Source organism: Falco naumanni, chromosome 2 (genome assembly GCF_017639655.2).
Source record: "Falco naumanni isolate bFalNau1 chromosome 2, bFalNau1.pat, whole genome shotgun sequence".
NCBI classification, from domain to species: Eukaryota; Metazoa; Chordata; class Aves; order Falconiformes; family Falconidae; genus Falco; species Falco naumanni.
Genome location: NC_054055.1, coordinates 74901437 through 74920278, shown reverse-complemented (window position 1 = coordinate 74920278; position 18842 = coordinate 74901437). Strand labels below are relative to the sequence as shown.

General features: G+C 44.3%; 2 protein-coding genes across 4 annotated transcripts in view; both read left to right on the top strand.

Annotated features, from left to right (window-relative positions):
• The window catches only part of ASMTL (acetylserotonin O-methyltransferase like), a 31438-nt gene extending 17882 nt beyond the window's left edge, over positions 1 to 13556 (top strand). Inside the window, exons 9-13 of one of the 3 annotated variants that reach the window (XM_040584890.1) lie at positions 1016 to 1200; positions 3767 to 3896; positions 5014 to 5157; positions 5726 to 5848; positions 12974 to 13556. In XM_040584890.1, the coding sequence (XP_040440824.1) occupies positions 1016 to 1200; positions 3767 to 3896; positions 5014 to 5157; positions 5726 to 5848; positions 12974 to 13197 (806 nt within the window). In that variant the 3' untranslated portion in view covers positions 13198 to 13556. The other 2 variants (XM_040584892.1, XM_040584891.1) reach the window with 2 other exon arrangements.
• A 1531-nt stretch (positions 13557 to 15087) lies between these two features.
• Positions 15088 to 18742, top strand: SLC25A6 (solute carrier family 25 member 6). Its single transcript, XM_040584889.1, has 4 exons — positions 15088 to 15262; positions 16394 to 16880; positions 17493 to 17633; positions 18110 to 18742. The coding sequence occupies exons 1-4, from the start codon at positions 15152 to 15154 to the stop codon at positions 18265 to 18267; spliced, it is 897 nt and encodes a 298-aa protein (XP_040440823.1). The 5' UTR covers positions 15088 to 15151; the 3' UTR covers positions 18268 to 18742.
• Positions 18743 to 18842: the final 100 nt, after the last annotated feature.

Below are 18842 nucleotides of genomic sequence, written 5' to 3'. Positions count from 1 at the left end.
TCTAGAAGTACCTGAAAGGAAGGTGTTAGTGAGGTGGGTGTGCGTCTCTTCTCCCAGTTAAGTGGTAAGATGAGAGGAAATGGCCTCAAGCTGCACTGAGATATTTAGATTAGATACTAGGAATTTTTTTTTCACTAAAAGGTTTGTCAGACATTGGAAAATGCTGCCCAAGGGAAGTCACCATCCCTGGAGGCATTTAAAAGAGGTAGATGTGGCACTTGGGATGTAGTTGACTGGTGGACTTGGCAGTGCTAGGTTAACAGTTGTACTCAATGATCTCAAAGGCCTTTTCCAACCTCAGTGATTCTTTTTCTATCTAAAATAAGGACAAAATTCCATTTGCTGCTGCAGCAATGCAGTCTCACAATCTTCAGCAGAGAATCAGGGTTCCACTGAGGAAAGCTCTGGAATATGGCCTCTCTTTATAGACAACAGCTTAAATTTTAGCACCCCTAACTGGAAAAGTGCTTGACTGTGTATGTAGGTGAGGGAGCCAGTGTTAGGACTAATTTTCAGTCCACACTGTTGTTACAGGTTTCCATATGCATCACTTACTATGTAAGACCTGAAATGGTCAAGTGCCAAGAAAAGGAAATAAAGGAGGCTTTCAACTCTATTAGAGGACAAGACCAAGGCGAAAGCTCTAAAGGCAAAACATACTGGAGAAAGTTGGAATTTAAGGGAAGGAGAAGCCATAATCTAAAGAAAAATGTGGTCAAGAATGAGAAACTTCCAATACTCTGAATATTAGGTATCTAACTGAGGTACTTTGGCTTAAAAAAGTAATAATAAATTGGTACCTATCTATATCTTCCATCATAAATTATTTTTGGAAACAAAGTACCTGCTCCTTAAGAATGAGAAGACTTAGAATTTTTTCGTGGAAGTCTTTGCAGAAGAAGATCAGGTTTTGCTAGCTATTTAACAGCTACGGCAGAAAATGCGCCTTCAGATTTTAAATGACAGTTTTAAAGTACTGAAACAAAGCTAGTTACAGTTGTTTTCTTCCCTTAAGGTTATAGTAATACAGATTCAGCAAACACCTACCTGACTTCAGATGGTGAATGCTCACTTCATGGCTACATTATCCACTCAAATGACCACATTTGGCCTCTCTTCACAAACTTGGAGTCTGCTGTCAAGGAAGGCAGCAGGCAGAATCATCGAACCTTTGGAAAGAAAGCAGAGGATTTATTTAAGGTAATGTAAACTCTTACTGGTATCAAAACTAGCTGGGAGGTGCCCAGAACTGATCTAGTGGCAGATGGAGACTGAGCAGTCTAAGAAATTTGGTTAATATTAGGAATGGTAAAAACACAGTGCAACTCACTAGCCCCAGACTTCTGTTCCCTTCAACTTTAGGCTCAAGTGCTGGAGCAATCCCAGAGTGTACTGGGAAATTCAAGTGCTGATGAAAATTCTCTGGTTAAGGTGTTGCCTATCCAGCTAACACACTCTGAGAACAACCTCTGGGTCTGTTTAATTTAAATTTAATGTGTCCTTTCTTATAACACCAGATAGTACCTTATCACACGTGCACTCTCTCAGTATTGGGTGCCAATCACTTGATACTGATGTGCATCTACCTCAGTCTGTGCTGACTGTGATGGAAGCTGTTTTCAAAGTCACTTTGTGTTGATGTAGTGCAGGAGGGATCTCATCTCTTCAATGAAGGTTTGTAGCTTTGTATATGCTTCAAGCTGGTACATACTGCTGGTAAGAATTGTAATCCTTTCTTCCATGTGTTTCCATCTCTGTAGTACTTTTCCAGTGCTAGCTCAGGTGGATGTGTTCAGAATGGAGAATGACTTAGGGTTATAACTGGCCTAACTTGTCAGTTATCCACCTGGTGAAGCAAGTTGAGGGGCGTAAATTTGTGCCTGTTTAAGGAGAGGGCTAGCAGAGCGGGTAGGAGAATACATCGGGACATCATCTCTGACAACAGTGCTGGATTAAAGGGTACTTCACCCTGCATCCCAAGGTTCTTAATTTATACTTAACTTCCAGATGCTGAAAAAGCTGTCTACATCCCTCATATACAGTTGATGGAAGGAAATAAGGCCTTTGGAGACTTAAGAAGGTCCTGTTAGCCTAATGTTAGTACTAGATTACTGGTGGACAGAACCTCCTTTAGGAATCACAGAATGGATCACACAATCACAGAACAGTTGGGGTTGGAAGGACTTCTGGAGATCATAGAATGGTTTGGGTTGGAAAGGACCTTGAGGATCATCTAGTTCCAACCCCCCTGCCATGGGCAGGGGCACCTGCCACTAGACCAGGTTGCTCGAAGCCCCATCCAGCCTGGCCTTGAACGCTCCCAGAGATGGGGCATTCACAGCTTCTCTGGGCAATCCGTTCCAGTGCCTCACCACCCTTGCAGTAAAGAATTTCTTCCTAATACCTATTCTGCATTTGCCCTCTTTTAGTTGAAAACAATTACACCTTGTCCTGTTGCTATAGGCTCTACTAAAATGTCTTATCTCCATCTTGTAAGCCCCCTTTAAGTATTGAAGGGCTACTCTAAAGTCTCCCTGGAGCCTTCTCTTCTCCAGGCTGAACAGCTTCAACTCTTCCAGCCTGTCTTCACAGGAGAGATGCTCCAGCCCTCTGATCATCTTCATGGCCTCCTCTGGATCCACTCCAACAGGTCTACATCCTTTGTGTGTTGGGGGCCCAGAACCAAACGCAGTACTCCAGGAGATCACGTAGTCCAACTTCCCTGCTAAAGCAGGAATCTAAATCCTTCAAAGGCTCTTTTAAAGGGAGTTTAGATACTTTGCTTTAGGATAGGTGCTGCAGTAGATGCTTAAATTCACATACAAATTAATTGTTTTAACATAGGCAAACTGGATCTCATCCTTTGTTAAACATTTGGATTACCAACTTGAGTATGCTTGGGTGATGCATGTGGCAGAAGTCACTGCCAGTTCAGGCATGGGCTCTATATATTTACGGGATGGTATGTCTAAGCAGAATGTATGGGCTGCCTATGGCACTGTGCATACTCACATCCTGGAGATACTTCCACTTCATGGTAGCTGTGAAGCCAGGCATAACTGATGAAATCTGTATGAAAGTGAGACATAACGGGATTCATGCTTCTGTATCATTTCAAAGGTAAAGGCATGAGTTTCTGGTACTGAAGGCTTGCTTCTCCTGTAATCAAAAAATGCAGTATGAGCTGTAATGTTTCTCATTTAAGTTATGATCCAACCATCTGGTTATTTCCTCATCAAGGGAGAATAAATGTCAGATTTACATGGAAGCAATTTGTGACTATATCAAGAAGGAGGAACGCTTTAGGAGACTGGAAAAAATACCTCAATCATGTCCTTACAAACAGTCTGAAATCTGGAGACATTTTGCTGTGGACCAAGTATGTTAGTAAATGTATATCAAAGGCCCAGTATTTCTTTAGAAAGCACTTTTCACTTCTTCCTACTATATTGCCTGAGCTTCAGTGGGCAGAAGTGTTGAGTTTAACAGCCCTTGGGATGTCAGGAAGATCAAGTTCAAACCAGCCAAGTGTATGTCCTTTGAGATGTACTGCAGAAGATGCCTGTGTGATCAAAATTTTTGAGAGGATGCAGAGATCTGCTGATCACTACAGTAGATGAGCAACTACTCAATGGCACTTTTAACTGACCTTTTAATTTTAGAATTCTAATGGTAATGGTGTGCACCACCTGCCTCGGTTGTACATAGTTTTAGTTAAGTAATGAAAATAAGCTTCTATTACTATGCTTTTTTTACCCCTTTTTAGGACTATTATCACAGCCAGGAGGTGAAGCAGCGTTTTATGGCTGCTATGCACAGCATTGCCCAACTGACAGCAAGAGACGTGGCTACAGCATTTGATCTTTCACGGTTTAAATCTGCTTGTGATCTAGGAGGTATTGCCTGTAATTGAATTTGTATACAAATCAAAGGGAAAAGCTTGATTTCAGTTCCGTATTTTATTACTTAAGATCTATGTGTATTTTTTACTAGAACTGGAGTAATACTATCTACCGTTATTTTTCTGGCATTGTAATGTCAGATGAATGCAGTTAACTGAAAGCATTGTTACTGAAATGGTATTTGAATAGTTTAAAATAAGTGAATGTTTGTCACAATCTAGTCGATACTGACACAGCTCAGCACAGAAAACAAGATGGTTTTTGGCTCAGCTGATAAAATACTGGGCTGTGAGCTCCATTGTCAGCTGTACTGTTGCTGTCCTTTAGCACATCCAAGATTTCCAAAAGTAGCGAAGGATTTATTTCTGAGTCCTTCTGTGTTGGGGTGTCAGACTTGAAACACAGCACTGCTAGAACAAAAAGTTGTGATTCTTTTAGAATTGGTTTGTTTTGTGTGTTGCTTTAATTCTTAATGACCTTAATGATTCTTAAAATGACCACAAAAATGTTTTAGACCAATGATACATCTGAAGAAACTCTTCTTGTTAGTGTCCTTTTTTGCCCTGTGCTTGGAGTTACACAGAGGGAGTGTTATTACACAGGGAAAGATCCACTGAGGAAAGAACACTTTACTTTGCCTGGGGAGGTGGACAGCATGTCAGAGGAATTAACACAATACTGGTGCAACCTTTGCCACCTGTGCAGAGACTTCAAAACTTTACCATCCCTATCTGTCACAATGCTGGAGAGTATTTACCAAAGTTCATATATCAGTGCTTTGTAAATGGTAAATAGTTCTAGTGCTCTTAATCCACAAATTACAAGTCCTTGCCTTTCATTAATGTTCGTCTGCTCCCCAAACCACCCTGAGGTACTGGTATCAAAGGTCATATTAGCAATTCCATGACAGAGATTCATGTCTGCATTCTCCAAGCTTTAATGCATTGCTGTATCCACCAGCAAGTGCTGTTGCCCATGCTCATTGTGGAGCTGACTGTCTACTTCAATTCTGATTTACTGTCTATTTTAATTTTATGTACAGCCTTGTCTTTAAAAATGTCTGCAAGTGCTGGGAGAAAAGACCTGATTTGACTTTTTTTAAACCCAACAGGTTGCACAGGAGCTCTGGCTCATGAATTAGGACAAATATACCCAAATCTCAAGGTCACGGTATTTGACCTTCCAGAAGTCATTGCAAACACCTCTTACTTTCAGCCTCCAGGACAAAACACAGCTCCAGTGACATTCATATCAGGTAAGTGTAACACATGATCTTTTGTCTTATATCTGTTATCCTGGAGCACAGAGCAGGCTCTTCTGTTGTAGAGAGTGGTGTGCTACCCTGCTCCAACCCCGAATGTGTCTTAGTACAAAGCAATGTAGGCTCACCCATGCTAAATGAGGGCATTGCATTTCTCAAGCCTATGGGGATTAAAACAAACTGGCTATGGCTGAAGAATGTGGATAAACAAGGAAGTAAGAATTATTTGGGTTTGAGTACCACTGGGAGTAGAGGCTGCACATTCCTGTCTCAGACTTTCCCTTTCTAGGTGAGATCAACATGATGGCTACAAAGGACTTTGTCTCCTTCATTGCTTTAGGCTTTCTCTCCATTTTCACACATTACAGAATTCTTACCTGTGATCTGCTCTTCTATTAATGCTTTCCTTATGTGCAAATCAGTGCACACCTATACATGTTCATTCTTGTTTGTTTCTTTACTTCTGCTGAAGCTCCTGGTTCCTCTACAATATCTTAATCTCATTTTGTAGTAATGTACTCTGTGATTTCTGTAGGAATGTACAAACTCTGCTTTCCAACAGGTGACTTCTTCAAGGATGATCTTCCAGAAGCAGACCTTTACATCCTTTCACGCATTCTTCATGACTGGCCTGATGAAAAGATACATGTGTTATTAAGCAAGATATCAGCTGTTTGCAAACCAGGTAAGTATTTTTAATCTTGTGGGCTTAAAGGTGCATGTTAATGCATAAACATAATGAGCAATCATAAGAATGTCATATTTTAAAAGTATATTTTTCTGTCCAATCATAGTAGCCTTTGCTTGAGTGTCTGTGCTTGCATTATTTGTAATAATTAAGAAAAAAAGGAAACAAAACTGCTAATAAAACTATATGGAAATAAGTCCTTAGTATAGTTGTAGGCTTCACATGTAACTGTCATCTCCTCTCTCTCTGCCATGCCCAGTCTTTTGTAATAAGCCCTGTACCATCAAATGATGAAGCATGTACTTGTATGTATAGAAATAAGTAGCCTAACTAAAGTTCCTTTTTAGTTATTCAGAAGCAGTTTGTTTTGCTATTCCAGAAGTAGTAGTTTGGTTTGCTGTGTTGGTAGTGCCTAGAATATGGTAAACCAGAGTTCAGCACTACTTTTGGCACAGGTATCATGAGAAATAACTAGGTGCTTCTGCTTTGTCCTACATTTGAATCATAGAATATCTCAGGTTGGAAGGGACCCATAAGGATCAGAGTCCAACTCTGTGTTCCTCAAAGTACTACCAAAACTAAACCGTGTGACTAAGTGTTGTCCAGATGCCCCTTGAACCATGAGAGGTTTGGTGCCCTGACCACTTCCCTGGAAAAGCCTGTTCCACTGACTGGCCATCCTGTCAGTGAAGAACCTTTTCCTAATGTCCAATCTTCCCCGGGTTTCTCTTCATTCAATTTCCTCATGTCCTATCACTGGTCACCAGAGAGGAGGTCAGCACATTCTCCTCTGCTACCCCTCTTGAGGAAGTTGTAGACTGCAGTGAGGGCATCCCTCAACCTTCTCTTCTCCAAGCTGAACAAACCAAGTGACCTCAGCCACTCCTCAGAAGTCTTGCCTTTAAGGCCTTACACAATCTTGGTCACCCTCCTCTGGACAGACTGAGGTGTATCCTCCTCCTTCTGTTGAGGGGCCCAAAACCACACAGTGCTGGAGGTGGGGATGCGCCGGTGCAATGTAGATTGGGACAGTCACCTCCCTCAGCTGACTAGCTATGCTGTGCTTGGTGCACTCCAGGACATGGTTGGCCCTTTTGTCTGCCAGGGCACGCTAACTCATATTTGGACAGCATTAAAGATCAAAGGAGAAGACAAAAAACAGAAAAGCCTGACTGCCAAGATCAAGTGATTCCTTAAATTCAACAGGATTAACTGTAGCTATGAAGTTTGTTTCATAGGAGAGCATTCAAAATTAGATCTAGGCCATAATTCATAATACTGCTTATAAGTTATGAAAGAAAATCATGGGTGACTGTCTTAATCTTATGCAAGATTAGGGTATGAGCAACTTAGAGGAGCTGCTTGGCTCAAATGGAAATGAGTTTAAGAGCATAATCAGGAAGTGATCTGAACTTCATTGAAGTGGAGACGGTGCTGTAAACGCCCCCTTCCTTTTAACAGTTGAACAATTGCTTCCAGGAAGAGTGTACTGGAAGTAAAGTTCTGTCACAAATTTCCACTGAAAGCCATTAAAACATTAGTCTTAAGGACTTCAGTAACTGTCTCTGAACAAAATGCTAATAACTTGAAGCTAGAAATACTTTACTGAACCACTTTTGGTTGTTTTGGAAATGCAGGAAGTGCCTTGCTAGTGGCAGAAATTGTGCTTGACGAGCAGAAGACGCACCCTCCTAGAGCTGTACTACAGTCCCTCAGTATGACTGAAGGCAAGCAAAGAAGTGGCTCAGAATATAAACAGCTACTGGAGAAATATGGATTCACAAATGTACAAATTAAGATCACAGGAAACTTATTAGATGCTGTTTTATGCTTCAAGAAGAATCTGTCACCATAGTGTGCCCAGAAGCAAACTGGGATGCTGAGTTTTTACAACCCTTGTGCAACACATCCATCATCAAACACCACATACTGTCAGTTCAGGATCATTTTGACCATTTATCTGAAGCATAGTTGTTGCAGGCCCCGAATAAAAGTTGGACTGCAGCTTTTGCAGGAGTGAGTTCTATGTGTTTAAGTGTCTGGGGCAGGCTGAAACTTCTATGTATTTAATACCTCCATGTGCAGTTCTTTTGGCTAGTTTGCAGACCGTATTAAGCTTAGACTTGACATAGCTGTATAGCATGGCAAGTTAAAACTGCAAGCTTTTATGAGCCACATTAATACTTCAGTTTTCTTGGACTTTAAAGACAGTTCTGCCTCTGCGGTGAACTTAGTGCTTACTGGTTATTTTTATCAGAAATTAAAAACTGAAAGTGAATACTCTGGCATCTGACTGAATTTGGGGATGCTGGTCCTCTTTTTCACTTTTCTGTGGGGCTTTACTCAAAAACATTTCAAAGATACCCTTTTTTAAGCAGTTTTTCCACAGGTAAAAGTGAAAGTAGGACAAAGCACAAACACGTTCCTCCAGCAGCTATAAAGTCACAGAGTAACTTCAGCAGCCTGCAGCCACAGTATGTACCCACACAGGCTGCGGTTGAGGGCTGTTCCTATCAATGTCAGGTTTTTCTGAATATGGTTAAATGACCATATATGCTTTCCATCTCATTACTTGGTATGAGTGTTAGACTTTTGTATAAACTCTCTTACAAAATATAAAAATAGAAGTTTCTTTGTGTTCCAGTCTAATTGGAGAAGTATACTATATCCCATCTCAAGTAGTTTGTCACTAATGTCGCCTCTCCTAATGTCTATTTTTTCCTGATACTTCACTGATACTTATTTTTTTCTATTTAAAATGTACTTTGTAGTGGAAGCCTTCCTGGAGATTAAAACTGTACTTTCAAACTAGCTTTTTTATCAGTTGTGAGTTTCTTGCCTGTCACAATTGTACAGTGATAATCCCATAAACCAATATGAAGGAGGCTGTGCCTATGCTGAATCACCAACCTCAGCAAATTAAAGAGAGCTGATGAGCGAGGTCAAGAGTTTTATCTGCCTGGTAGACTCTGTCTTATGTTACTTAGTTGCTGTACTCCTTGAGCACAGAGTAAAGCAAAAGCACCACAGTGATTCAATTTACCATAAGAAATATGCTTACTACAGCGCATTTCAGTTGCACGAGATCAGGGAAATGTCAGACTTTTACCACTTTGTCTTTAGTTTTCAGCAGGTTTTTATGAATGGAAATTTGACTGATCTCATCTGTACTGATATTTAATAAGGCAAAAAATATTCAACAACTGGAACACATTGAAAATGTTTCTTTTCCATGTTGACATGAAGCTTGCCATTATGCTTAATGGTTTTGTATTTTGAGAGACTCATTCCAGCAATCACATGTTTCTCACCACATAATTATTCATAAAGTTCATAATGCTGTTCTTTAAGCTGCTATAAGCTGTTTCAATCCTAAAGTTGGCAAACCTGTAACTGTCACAGACTTTAAAATTGTGCCTTTAAGTACTATGTATCAGACTGTAAAATTTTAATAGAATGTGCTTGGCTGCCACACAACCTCAGTGTACTCTGTGATTAAAGTACAGTGCTCTATACACACTAAGCGTTAGTCCCTTGGGCAAGGTGTCTGTGGTAACACACCACAGCTTTGTGCTCTCAGGATAATTAAGCATTGGAGCAGGTTGCCCAGAGAGGTTGTGGAATCTCTGTCCTTGGGGGTTTCAAGATCTGAGAACAAAGCCCTGAACGAGCTGAGCTGACTGTAGAGCTGCCCTGCTTCAAGCAGGCGGTTGGACTAGGCATCTCCTGTGGTCTCTTTCAGCCTGAGCTGATCTATGATTTGATGTAGCCCAGTAACCTGAGAAATTATAAACTTGTCTTTTTCTTGTTAATACCAAAGTAGAGTTAGTTCAGTTGTTCTGGAGGAGGGTGGTTATCTTTTGCTGACTGGTAAAAGGGGTGGATTTAATGGTGGTACACTGAAAAGACTTCCTAAGCAACGGGCATAACTGAGGAAAATTTGGGAGCTTGTTTACTGATAAAGGCATGAAGTAATGAGGGAGCTGAGTTTTAAAATCCAAATGAACTTCTGCCAATAAAACCTGTAGGTCTCATGTTGCTCCTTGGGAAGTGACACAGCTATGCCTTCTTGAAGATGCTTTTTCCCACATTCTGCCTTAACAGCAGTTTAGAGGAAACGTGATGCACAGAAAACAATTTTTTGAGGTAAAGCATTGTGAAGGTTAATAGACTGATAGGTGAATAATAGAAATAAGAACTTCAGCACTTGCTCGCTGGACACTGAGGTAAGAATCCCTTAGGAAGACAGAAGAGAAGTTTGTTAGAAAGGCAAGACACAACTTGGTTGGCTGTCCTACCTCAATCATTTTTGTATCAATTTTTGACCGTGTTACAACTATTAACAGTACTTGTGCCTGGAAAAGTAACAGGACAGAAAGGAAGAGTAGTATGTCATTTGAGCCACAAAAGCTTAGGAAGAACTACTTAATGGCTAAGCCTGTTAGAGAGTGAGCTCTCAGTTCAGTTTTGGATGTGTTAGCGTACTCCTGGGTAGTGTAAGTATTTGGTGTGGGGTTTGGTTTTGTTTTTAAAAAAATTTTTGGAGGGCCGGCACTTTACTTTCCCCTCCTCCATCTTTTTGCTGGAAATGATGCCCTTGCTAAACAACAATAATCTGGATTAAATTACTTTCTAATACAGAAAAAGACTGTTACAACCATTAATTTTTATCTCCTATAAAACTTGCCAAAATTTCTTCATCATCAGAGTATGCTTCCTGAAAGGGTTGAAAGTTAGCTCTGTTTCAGTCCCTCTCATGAAGAAATTTCAATTGCATTTTACCTCTAGAGAGAAATTTTAATTTACTGTGACTTATTTTTGAAGGTGTTCTTCCCACATTGGTTGTACTTTCTTGGTACATTTTTCTACATTACTTTGATGTTGTCAACTTTCTGCGGGAAATTATAATGACCATTCTATTTGTGTCCTCCTTCCAGAGAGTACAAAATTTGGACATAATCTTCCAGAGCTGTAATATAATGGTGACTTAGAAATGATAGTCCTGCATTATTCTACCTGGCGATGCTTGCTGTGTAACCAGGAACGGCAGTTCCCAGGTCTTTCTGAAGGCACATGTGAAGGGGGGAACAGAATAGAAACCACTGAGTCACAACAAATAAGCCTTGTCACCCTAACTTCAGATGCCTAAATATTAGGTATTCAAATCTAGTCACCTTGAGTTCTCCAATCAGTGGAAATCCAGGTATTCTCAGAGGATGATTCATCTCGCCTATCGGTGAAAGGGACTTTCCTGTTTTTTCAAAGAAAAAAGATTATATATTTCATAGTGAATAGAGCGTATTTACGGGGCTAGCCAAACTACAGCTATCTAATCTATGGATGACTGAATTAGGGTGGAAGGGTCCCACTGGATAGGTTCAGGCTCACCTCAGACTCGGACATGCTTAGCTAATTCTTTGTCTTTGTGAAGCAAGCCTGTGTCGTTACAGAGTAGGCTTGAACTTGGATTTAGTAAGGTAGCTGATGGTACAGGACAGAAACAGGGAATTGATTAATAAGCTGTCAGAAGGACTTTCATGACTCCTGATAGTTAACACCAAGGTCTCGGCCAGAAATTTTATGTGCAGATCTCAGTCTCTTCTCTAAGAAACTGCAGTGTTATGTTTAATTTACTTCTTATCAATCGTTAAATGTCTGAGTTGTACATGTAGGAATGGCTCCGAGGAGATTGTCTTAAAGGTCAGAAAGATATGAATGTTATGCAGCATTTAGTAGTACTAAAATCACTATAAAATGCTGCTATTTTGATCTGAATTGGTGGCATCCTACCCCTACTGTGCCAAGAGAAACCACTACATAAGATGCAAAGCCAAAAGACAATGAGTAAAACTACGCTCATTTTGTCAGTAGCCCTCTCTTGTCTTCCCTTTCCCCTTATGGGTCTGATGGAGGAAGAGGCTGTGTGTAAACAGGATCATTTAAGCTCTGCCCACATCCCTAGGTGAGTCCCACCACAAAGACCTCAGTTCCTACAGAAATAACGTACAACATTGACAACTTGACTGGTTTTTTTAATGCTCACCATCCACTGTTTTGTCTGCTTGGCACTTTTAATATGGATGTGAAATACCAATATATCCTGAAGACATGTAACTGCTATCCCTGTCTTACTGTGTTCTGTAACCTTCATGCCAAGTCTACAGAAGTCATCCCCTCTTCCCCTGAAAGCAGAGAGGTGACTTGGAATTGTGAGCATTTGAGCCCTCCGTAGCATGGAAGGGATTTTTCTGGGTTTTGTGAGAGGAGTGGATCATACGTTTAATAGCAGAGAAAATCCATAAATGATAAATGAATCACCTGTGTCTTGTAGTTTGCACCCTTATATATGGTAGCATAAAGTTCTCTTGCCTGATAATGGATTAGTACTGTTGCATGCATTTGTTCTTAAATTAGGTTGTGAGATTTTGCTGGCTGAAATGGTATTGGATGATGAGAAGAAGAACAGGAGCACAGCTCTGCTGCAGTCCTTAAACATGCTTGTGCAGACAGAGGGAAAGGAAAGAAGTGGCTCTGAATATCGAGCGTTACTGGAACAACATGGATTCGCAAATGTCAAAATCAGATTGACAGGAAATTTGTTAGATGTCATTCTCTGTGTTAAGGCCTAGAAAAAAAATGGATTTAGTAATAAAATCTGGATGATTCTAGTCATGTTTGATGTTTTGTAATTATGCAAATACATTCTCAATTTCCCATCAGATCATAAAAAAGAGATGTTAAGTCAGCGTTCTGAAGTTACTTTAAAAAGGGGGACAGATAGATTGCATTTGTTTGGAATCTGAGTGAAATGATGCCAGAAGATTCTGGCATCACTTGATGGCAGTGATGCTGTGGCTGCACAACATCTGTAGTACCCTCAGAAACAAGTCTCCAACTACAAATGGTGTCAGCAGCCCTACGGCACTATTCACGTTGCTGAGGAATCAGTTTCTTCATACTTGGTACAGTTGGGATTGTCCAGTATTTGAACTAGCACACATTGCTTTGTTTCTGTTTCAAGAGGTTAATGCAGGTACCATTTCAATAATCCATTACCATCCATTTTAATATCATTTTATGTTATGCTCTCTACTGCAAATAAAGAAACATTCTCTAATGGAGTCTGGGAATTGCTACTGCAGTGGTGTAGTCAAGATTGGAAACAAGAACTGGAGCAGCAGCTTCTTGAGAGAGTGAAGACAGCCTTCCCTGCCTTCTGTGAGGTTTCTGGAAAAGGCAGTTGTATGAAAGCACAACTTTCATCTGTGATTAAAATTGAAGATGAAATGTGGGGGCACCGCATTTGGTTCAAGAACATCCTCCTCCTCCTTTTTAGCCCTACTTAATTTGTGAGCTCTTATGAAACTGGGTAGCAGAATATGAGATTAGATAAAGAACTGAAGGGGGGGGGAGCAGGGGGAAAGGTGCAGAAACAGAAGAAAAAGCATGGTGCTAAAGAGAAGAGAATTTCCCCAGTCAGATGCACCTGAGCTCCCAGGGTGAACAGAACAGGACAACTACTGACTGAACAGTTTCCAATCACAAAAACATTGTGTCTTTTACCTTCATTTTTCAAATGGACTATGATTCAGGGTTCCAGGTATGAAGGGTTTTTTTAATCAATAGAAAAATTTTATGGGGAAAAAAATTCCCAGCCTTGCACACAGTGTATCTTGTGAGTATTAACATGCTGTTCCAAACTTTTTTTAAAAAATACTATGCTAAGCTGTGTGTGCCTGCCTCAGAATACGCACCACAGCCTTTCATTAATTACATCAAAAATACGGTCCTGTAACACTGCGAGCACCTAACCCTGTGTGGGCACAGGAGTCACTGCATTATATCTGTATTATGATTTAGAATATAAAATACCACACAATATACTTTGTATCTTTTGTTATGCTAAAAAAGTGTATAGAAATGTATAAAACACAGTATATCATACTACAGCAGAGATGAAGGCCATGCCTGGCACGTCCTGTTCCCACAACATGCCCTCTTGAGCAAGACGCTCATTTTGAAATCCTGCGAAGTATGTACGCGTAAGCAGTGGTTTCAGACACCTCAGCTAGTACAACTTTGTGGTTCACCAGTCATCTATTAAAAAAAAAAAATGTTTGGCTTTACTTTTGTAGGAAACATCCATTAAAAGTGAAAGCAGTAATGAAAGGTGCGGGTGAACTAACACCTTCCGGCTACAACAATTTCAAGGCTTGCTTTTAGAAAGAAGAGGTATAATTTCAGACAGAAGTTTAGCCATGAGATGTAACATTTCATTTCGCAGCGTGCGATGAAATGAGCAGAGATGCCTGAGGGGAGGCCGGGCCCGCCGCGGCGGGGCAGGGACTCGGAGCCGGGCCCTGAGCGCCCGCTCGGGCGGCCTGCGGAGCTGCTCACGGCATCGAACTCCGAGCGCCAGAACAAGGAGTCTGGACCCCGCGTCCCACCGCCCCTGGAGCACACCGCGGGGAAGTTCTTTGCTATTTCATTGTCTCGGCTCAGCTGAGTGACAGACGGCGACGCGACCTCCGCCCGCAGCGCTGAGGAGGCGCCGGCGGGAGCAGCACCTGCAAGCGGGGCGCTGCCTTGCGCCAGCACCGCCCGGAGCGGCCAGCGCGGGGCGAGCTCCGCGGGAGCCGGGGGGCCCAGCCCGCTGCCCCCACCTGACCGCCGGCTTCCCGCAGCCGCCGCCGAGGCCGCCCCGCTCGCTGCCCGCCCGGGCTGACGAACGCGGGCCCCAGGTGCGGTGCCGCCGCGTTCTGTGGGATGTGACCTGTTGGGTGGCACAGGCTCCCGCAGGCCCTGCCGGGAGCGGGACAACGCGGCCGGAGGCGGCGCTTCCGAAAGCGACTGTTGCGGGGGAGGGAAGGGGGAGAGGCGGAATTTGTGTGAGTGACGGTGATACCCGCACTTCGCTGCTAGGGCGGCCCTGCCGCGCCGCACCGCACCGCCCCGCGGGGGCCGGGCTCGGGCGCGGCCTCTCGCCCTTCACAGGTGGTGGTGGTGGCGGCGCCACCCAGCAGGCCCGGCCGCGCTGTGCGACGCGGCGCTGCGCCACTGGCGCCGCAGGGGCGGGGGGAGACCGGAGCCGCGCCCCGCCGCCCGCTGTAACCACCGCCCTGAGGGCGACCCGGTCCCGTGCCTTTGGGCGGCGAGGCCACGCCCCCAGGGCGGTGCGGCCAATGGAGAGCCGGGGGGCGGGGCCGGCAGGGCCCGGCATTTAGCTCATGCGCGGCAACAACCCCGCCCTTTCGGCGTGAGCGGCAGCGGCGTCTCTTCCCCGGCGGCTCCGGCGCGAACATGGCGGACCAGGCCATCTCCTTCCTCAAGGACTTTCTGGCGGGCGGTGTCGCAGCCGCCATCAGCAAGACTGCGGTGGCGCCTATCGAGCGGGTCAAGCTCTTGCTTCAGGTTAGCGGCGCGGCCGAGCCTGGTGGGAGCGGGGAGTGGGGACTGCCCGTCGCTCTCCGCCGCCGGGGCCCGCGCGGGCTGAGCCGGGCGGGGGGAAGGGCGGGGGGGCAGGCACGCGGCCGCCGCCGCGGAACAAAGGGCGCGCGCGAAGCGGCGGCTGGCGGGGAGGTCACGTGGGCGGCGGGCCCCCGCGGCAGCGGCGGGGAAGCCGGTTCCGCTATGCGGGGCGCTGCGTTGGGGGGGGGGGGGGCGGGGCGGGGGGGGGTGGGTGGGAGGGAGGGGCGAGGGGGCGGCCCCCGGTGTCACTTCCTGCCGTCCCGCTCCTGGCGCCGAGCGCGCAGAGGGCGAGGGGGGGAGGGCGGCAGCGCGCCGCCATCTTGGTGACCTTCACGTGATGCCGCGGCCGGGCAGCGCATTGGCCCACCGGCGGGGCGGGGCCGGGGCCGCGACCGGCGCGCGGTGCCCTGTGTGACCCCTGCGCGCGGGCCATGGGGCGGCCCGGCGCCCCAAGGTGACTCGAGTGACCTTCGCGGCGGCCCCGGCCCCGCCCTGGGCGCGGCGGCAGGCGCCGGGCTGGCGGCCGTCTCGCGCCGCTCCCCCGCCGGTCCCCTGGGCGCGACGCGGCTCGGCCGCCCCCCTCCACCCCGCCGCTGCCCGCAGGGGCCGCCGGCTCTGCGCGGCACCACAGCTGTGGTCGCCTTCGCTCCCCACGGCTGGCCCTTGCCCGTCCGGCGCGTCCTGCGTTCGGGGGAGGCCGGGACACAACTTGAAGCCTTTTTTGCCGTTCTAGTGTTGTACGAGACCTCCCGTGTCTATGGCTGCTTCACGTACACGCGCTCTCAGTTTGTGGGCCTTTAGTTCTTCAGAGCTAACTCAATCCTCGCGTTCTTCAGTCCCCACTGAGTACGAGTAAATGACTGGTTTTCCCAGTCTTAAGATCTAGGGTGACACCTGGGAGCTTTTCCTTGGAGGCTGGTTGTTGCAGCCCATTTATTGCAGTTAACAGAGGCTTGATCTCCATGCCTGACTGCCATCAGGCTTTCAGGCTGAACAGCTCTCTGCTTTACAGAAGTGGACTTGCAGTGCAGACCTGTCAAGGCATACAGCTAAAATGCGTGTTTTTATTTGCAGGTACAACATGCAAGTAAACAAATTGCTGCTGATAAGCAGTACAAGGGTATCATCGATTGTGTAGTGCGTATTCCAAAGGAACAAGGAGTGCTGTCTTTCTGGAGAGGAAACTTGGCAAATGTCATCAGATACTTCCCAACTCAAGCTCTCAACTTTGCCTTCAAGGATAAGTATAAGCAGGTGTTCTTGGGAGGTGTAGACAAGCACACTCAATTCTGGAGGTATTTTGCTGGTAACCTGGCTTCTGGTGGTGCAGCTGGAGCCACTTCCCTCTGCTTTGTCTACCCCTTGGATTTTGCAAGAACCCGTTTGGCTGCTGATGTGGGAAAAGCTGGCGCAGACAGAGAATTCTCAGGTCTAGGGGACTGTCTAGTCAAAATTACCAAGTCTGACGGTCTGCGTGGCTTATATCAAGGGTTCAATGTCTCTGTCCAAGGCATCATCATCTATCGAGCTGCCTACTTTGGGATCTATGATACAGCAAAAGGTAACATTTCAGAGGGGACCTTGTAAACGTTTCCTGAATTCTGTGTTGGTTTATGTTCATTCTTGGATTTTATGGTGTCTGTCTATAGCAAGTGGAGGTGGAGAGGGGATAACAATGCTGCGGTGATGCTGCAGTGTTCAAGGCAACACAGGCATGTGTTGATGGCAGGTGGCTACTTTCAAGTACTCCTGCTTTTGTACTTAAAGGAGCTTGCCCTAATGGCAGCAGAGCGTGTTGTATGCAATTCTAGTAAGTTCTTTTTTGTTCAGTGTGTTACTGGAGTTACATTGGACCAATTCAGGTGTGTTCAGCAGAGTGGTGCTTTTACAAAGCACTTTTTTAAGCTTGACATTTGGGCATAGAGGTCATTAATACTAGCTTACAGTTTAATGTACTTCACAGGCACAATGACTTTAGTGACACTTTTCAAAAAGAGTAGGGAGTAGTTACATTGTTACAGCATGTCTGAAGTTTATCCTAAATCTTGTTGCGATTTCAAAGTATGGCTTTACAATGTTTCATAATAGTTCATCTAGTAAAGTAGCTGTCACGCAGCAAGTGAAGTGGAAGAGGATGTAAAAGATAAAAAGCTAATTACTTTCTTTATTGCAGGCATGCTCCCAGATCCCAGAAATACTCATATTGTTATCAGTTGGATGATTGCCCAGACGGTGACTGCTGTGGCTGGTGTGGTCTCCTATCCTTTCGATACAGTGCGGCGTAGGATGATGATGCAGTCAGGGCGCAAAGGAGGTAGGCTGTTAATTTGTGCAGTTCTTTAAGCAGCATTAACAACATGAAGTTCTTTTTCCCTAATAGTTATCCCTCCCCACTTACTGTCCCTTGTTCCATAAATCTGATTTAAGTTATATTACATTTCAGTGATACAAGGAAATGCAGTAGGGCCCAATGTTTGTCACTAATTAATGCTGAGGACTTTATAGAATACGAAATGGACAGACTGCCTGTTTGCAATGACAAATTAAATGAAGGCAATTGGGGAACAGTGTAATTGCCAGAAAGAAGGCTTGACATTTTTATTTTGTGATTTAGCCTTTAGTAACTCGGCAAGCAGATAAAATTTTCTATTGCCTGAACTACGTACTGTGTTGCAGTCTAAAAATGTGGTTTGGGACTTAACAAAAAGTAGCTAGAGGTGAATCAGGGCAGTTAAAACCATCTTGGGTACAATTGTAGGAGTTAAAAATTGCTTTCTGCTTTTTCTACAGCTGATATCATGTACTCTGGAACAATTGACTGCTGGCGGAAGATTGCAAGGGATGAGGGAGGAAAGGCGTTCTTCAAGGGTGCATGGTCTAATGTTCTCAGAGGCATGGGGGGTGCTTTTGTGCTTGTGCTGTACGATGAATTCAAGAAAGTCATTTAAACAGCCTAACTAGAATTGGGAATCAAGTTGAGCAGATCATGTAGAATAACTACCATTATGGACCATTGACCTTCAAGAAATTCCTGTGAGTCTTATTTATCGGAGCCAGATGATATTTGTAGATGGGGCTAGAAACTGACATAGAGGACTGATCCATTTCTCTGTAACATGCATGAAGACACTGAATCTGGCAATTCAGTGTGATTATTTTTTTTTCCCAACAATAAGGAGCAAGTGGCGTTTTGTGCTGGGTCCAAAGTGGCTGGGTCCAAAATTGTTTGCCTGTGGATCAGTCCCTGGTTTCAAGTCCTATCTTCTAGGACCATAAAATTGTATTTGAAAGTATTTGCTAACAAATCATGTTCTTTTCCACTTGTACTGAAGCACTATGTACCATTTTGCACAGCTGAACATCTAGCAATTTTGTTCTTAAATTGGGGCATTCTGCTGTAAAACAATAAACATACTTACTCTATCTGTGTTGAAATTATTACATAAAAGCTTTCGGGAAACCTTTTGTTTGAAAACTTGTTTCAGATAATAGTTCCTCTGATACACTTACACTGCACTCTGTA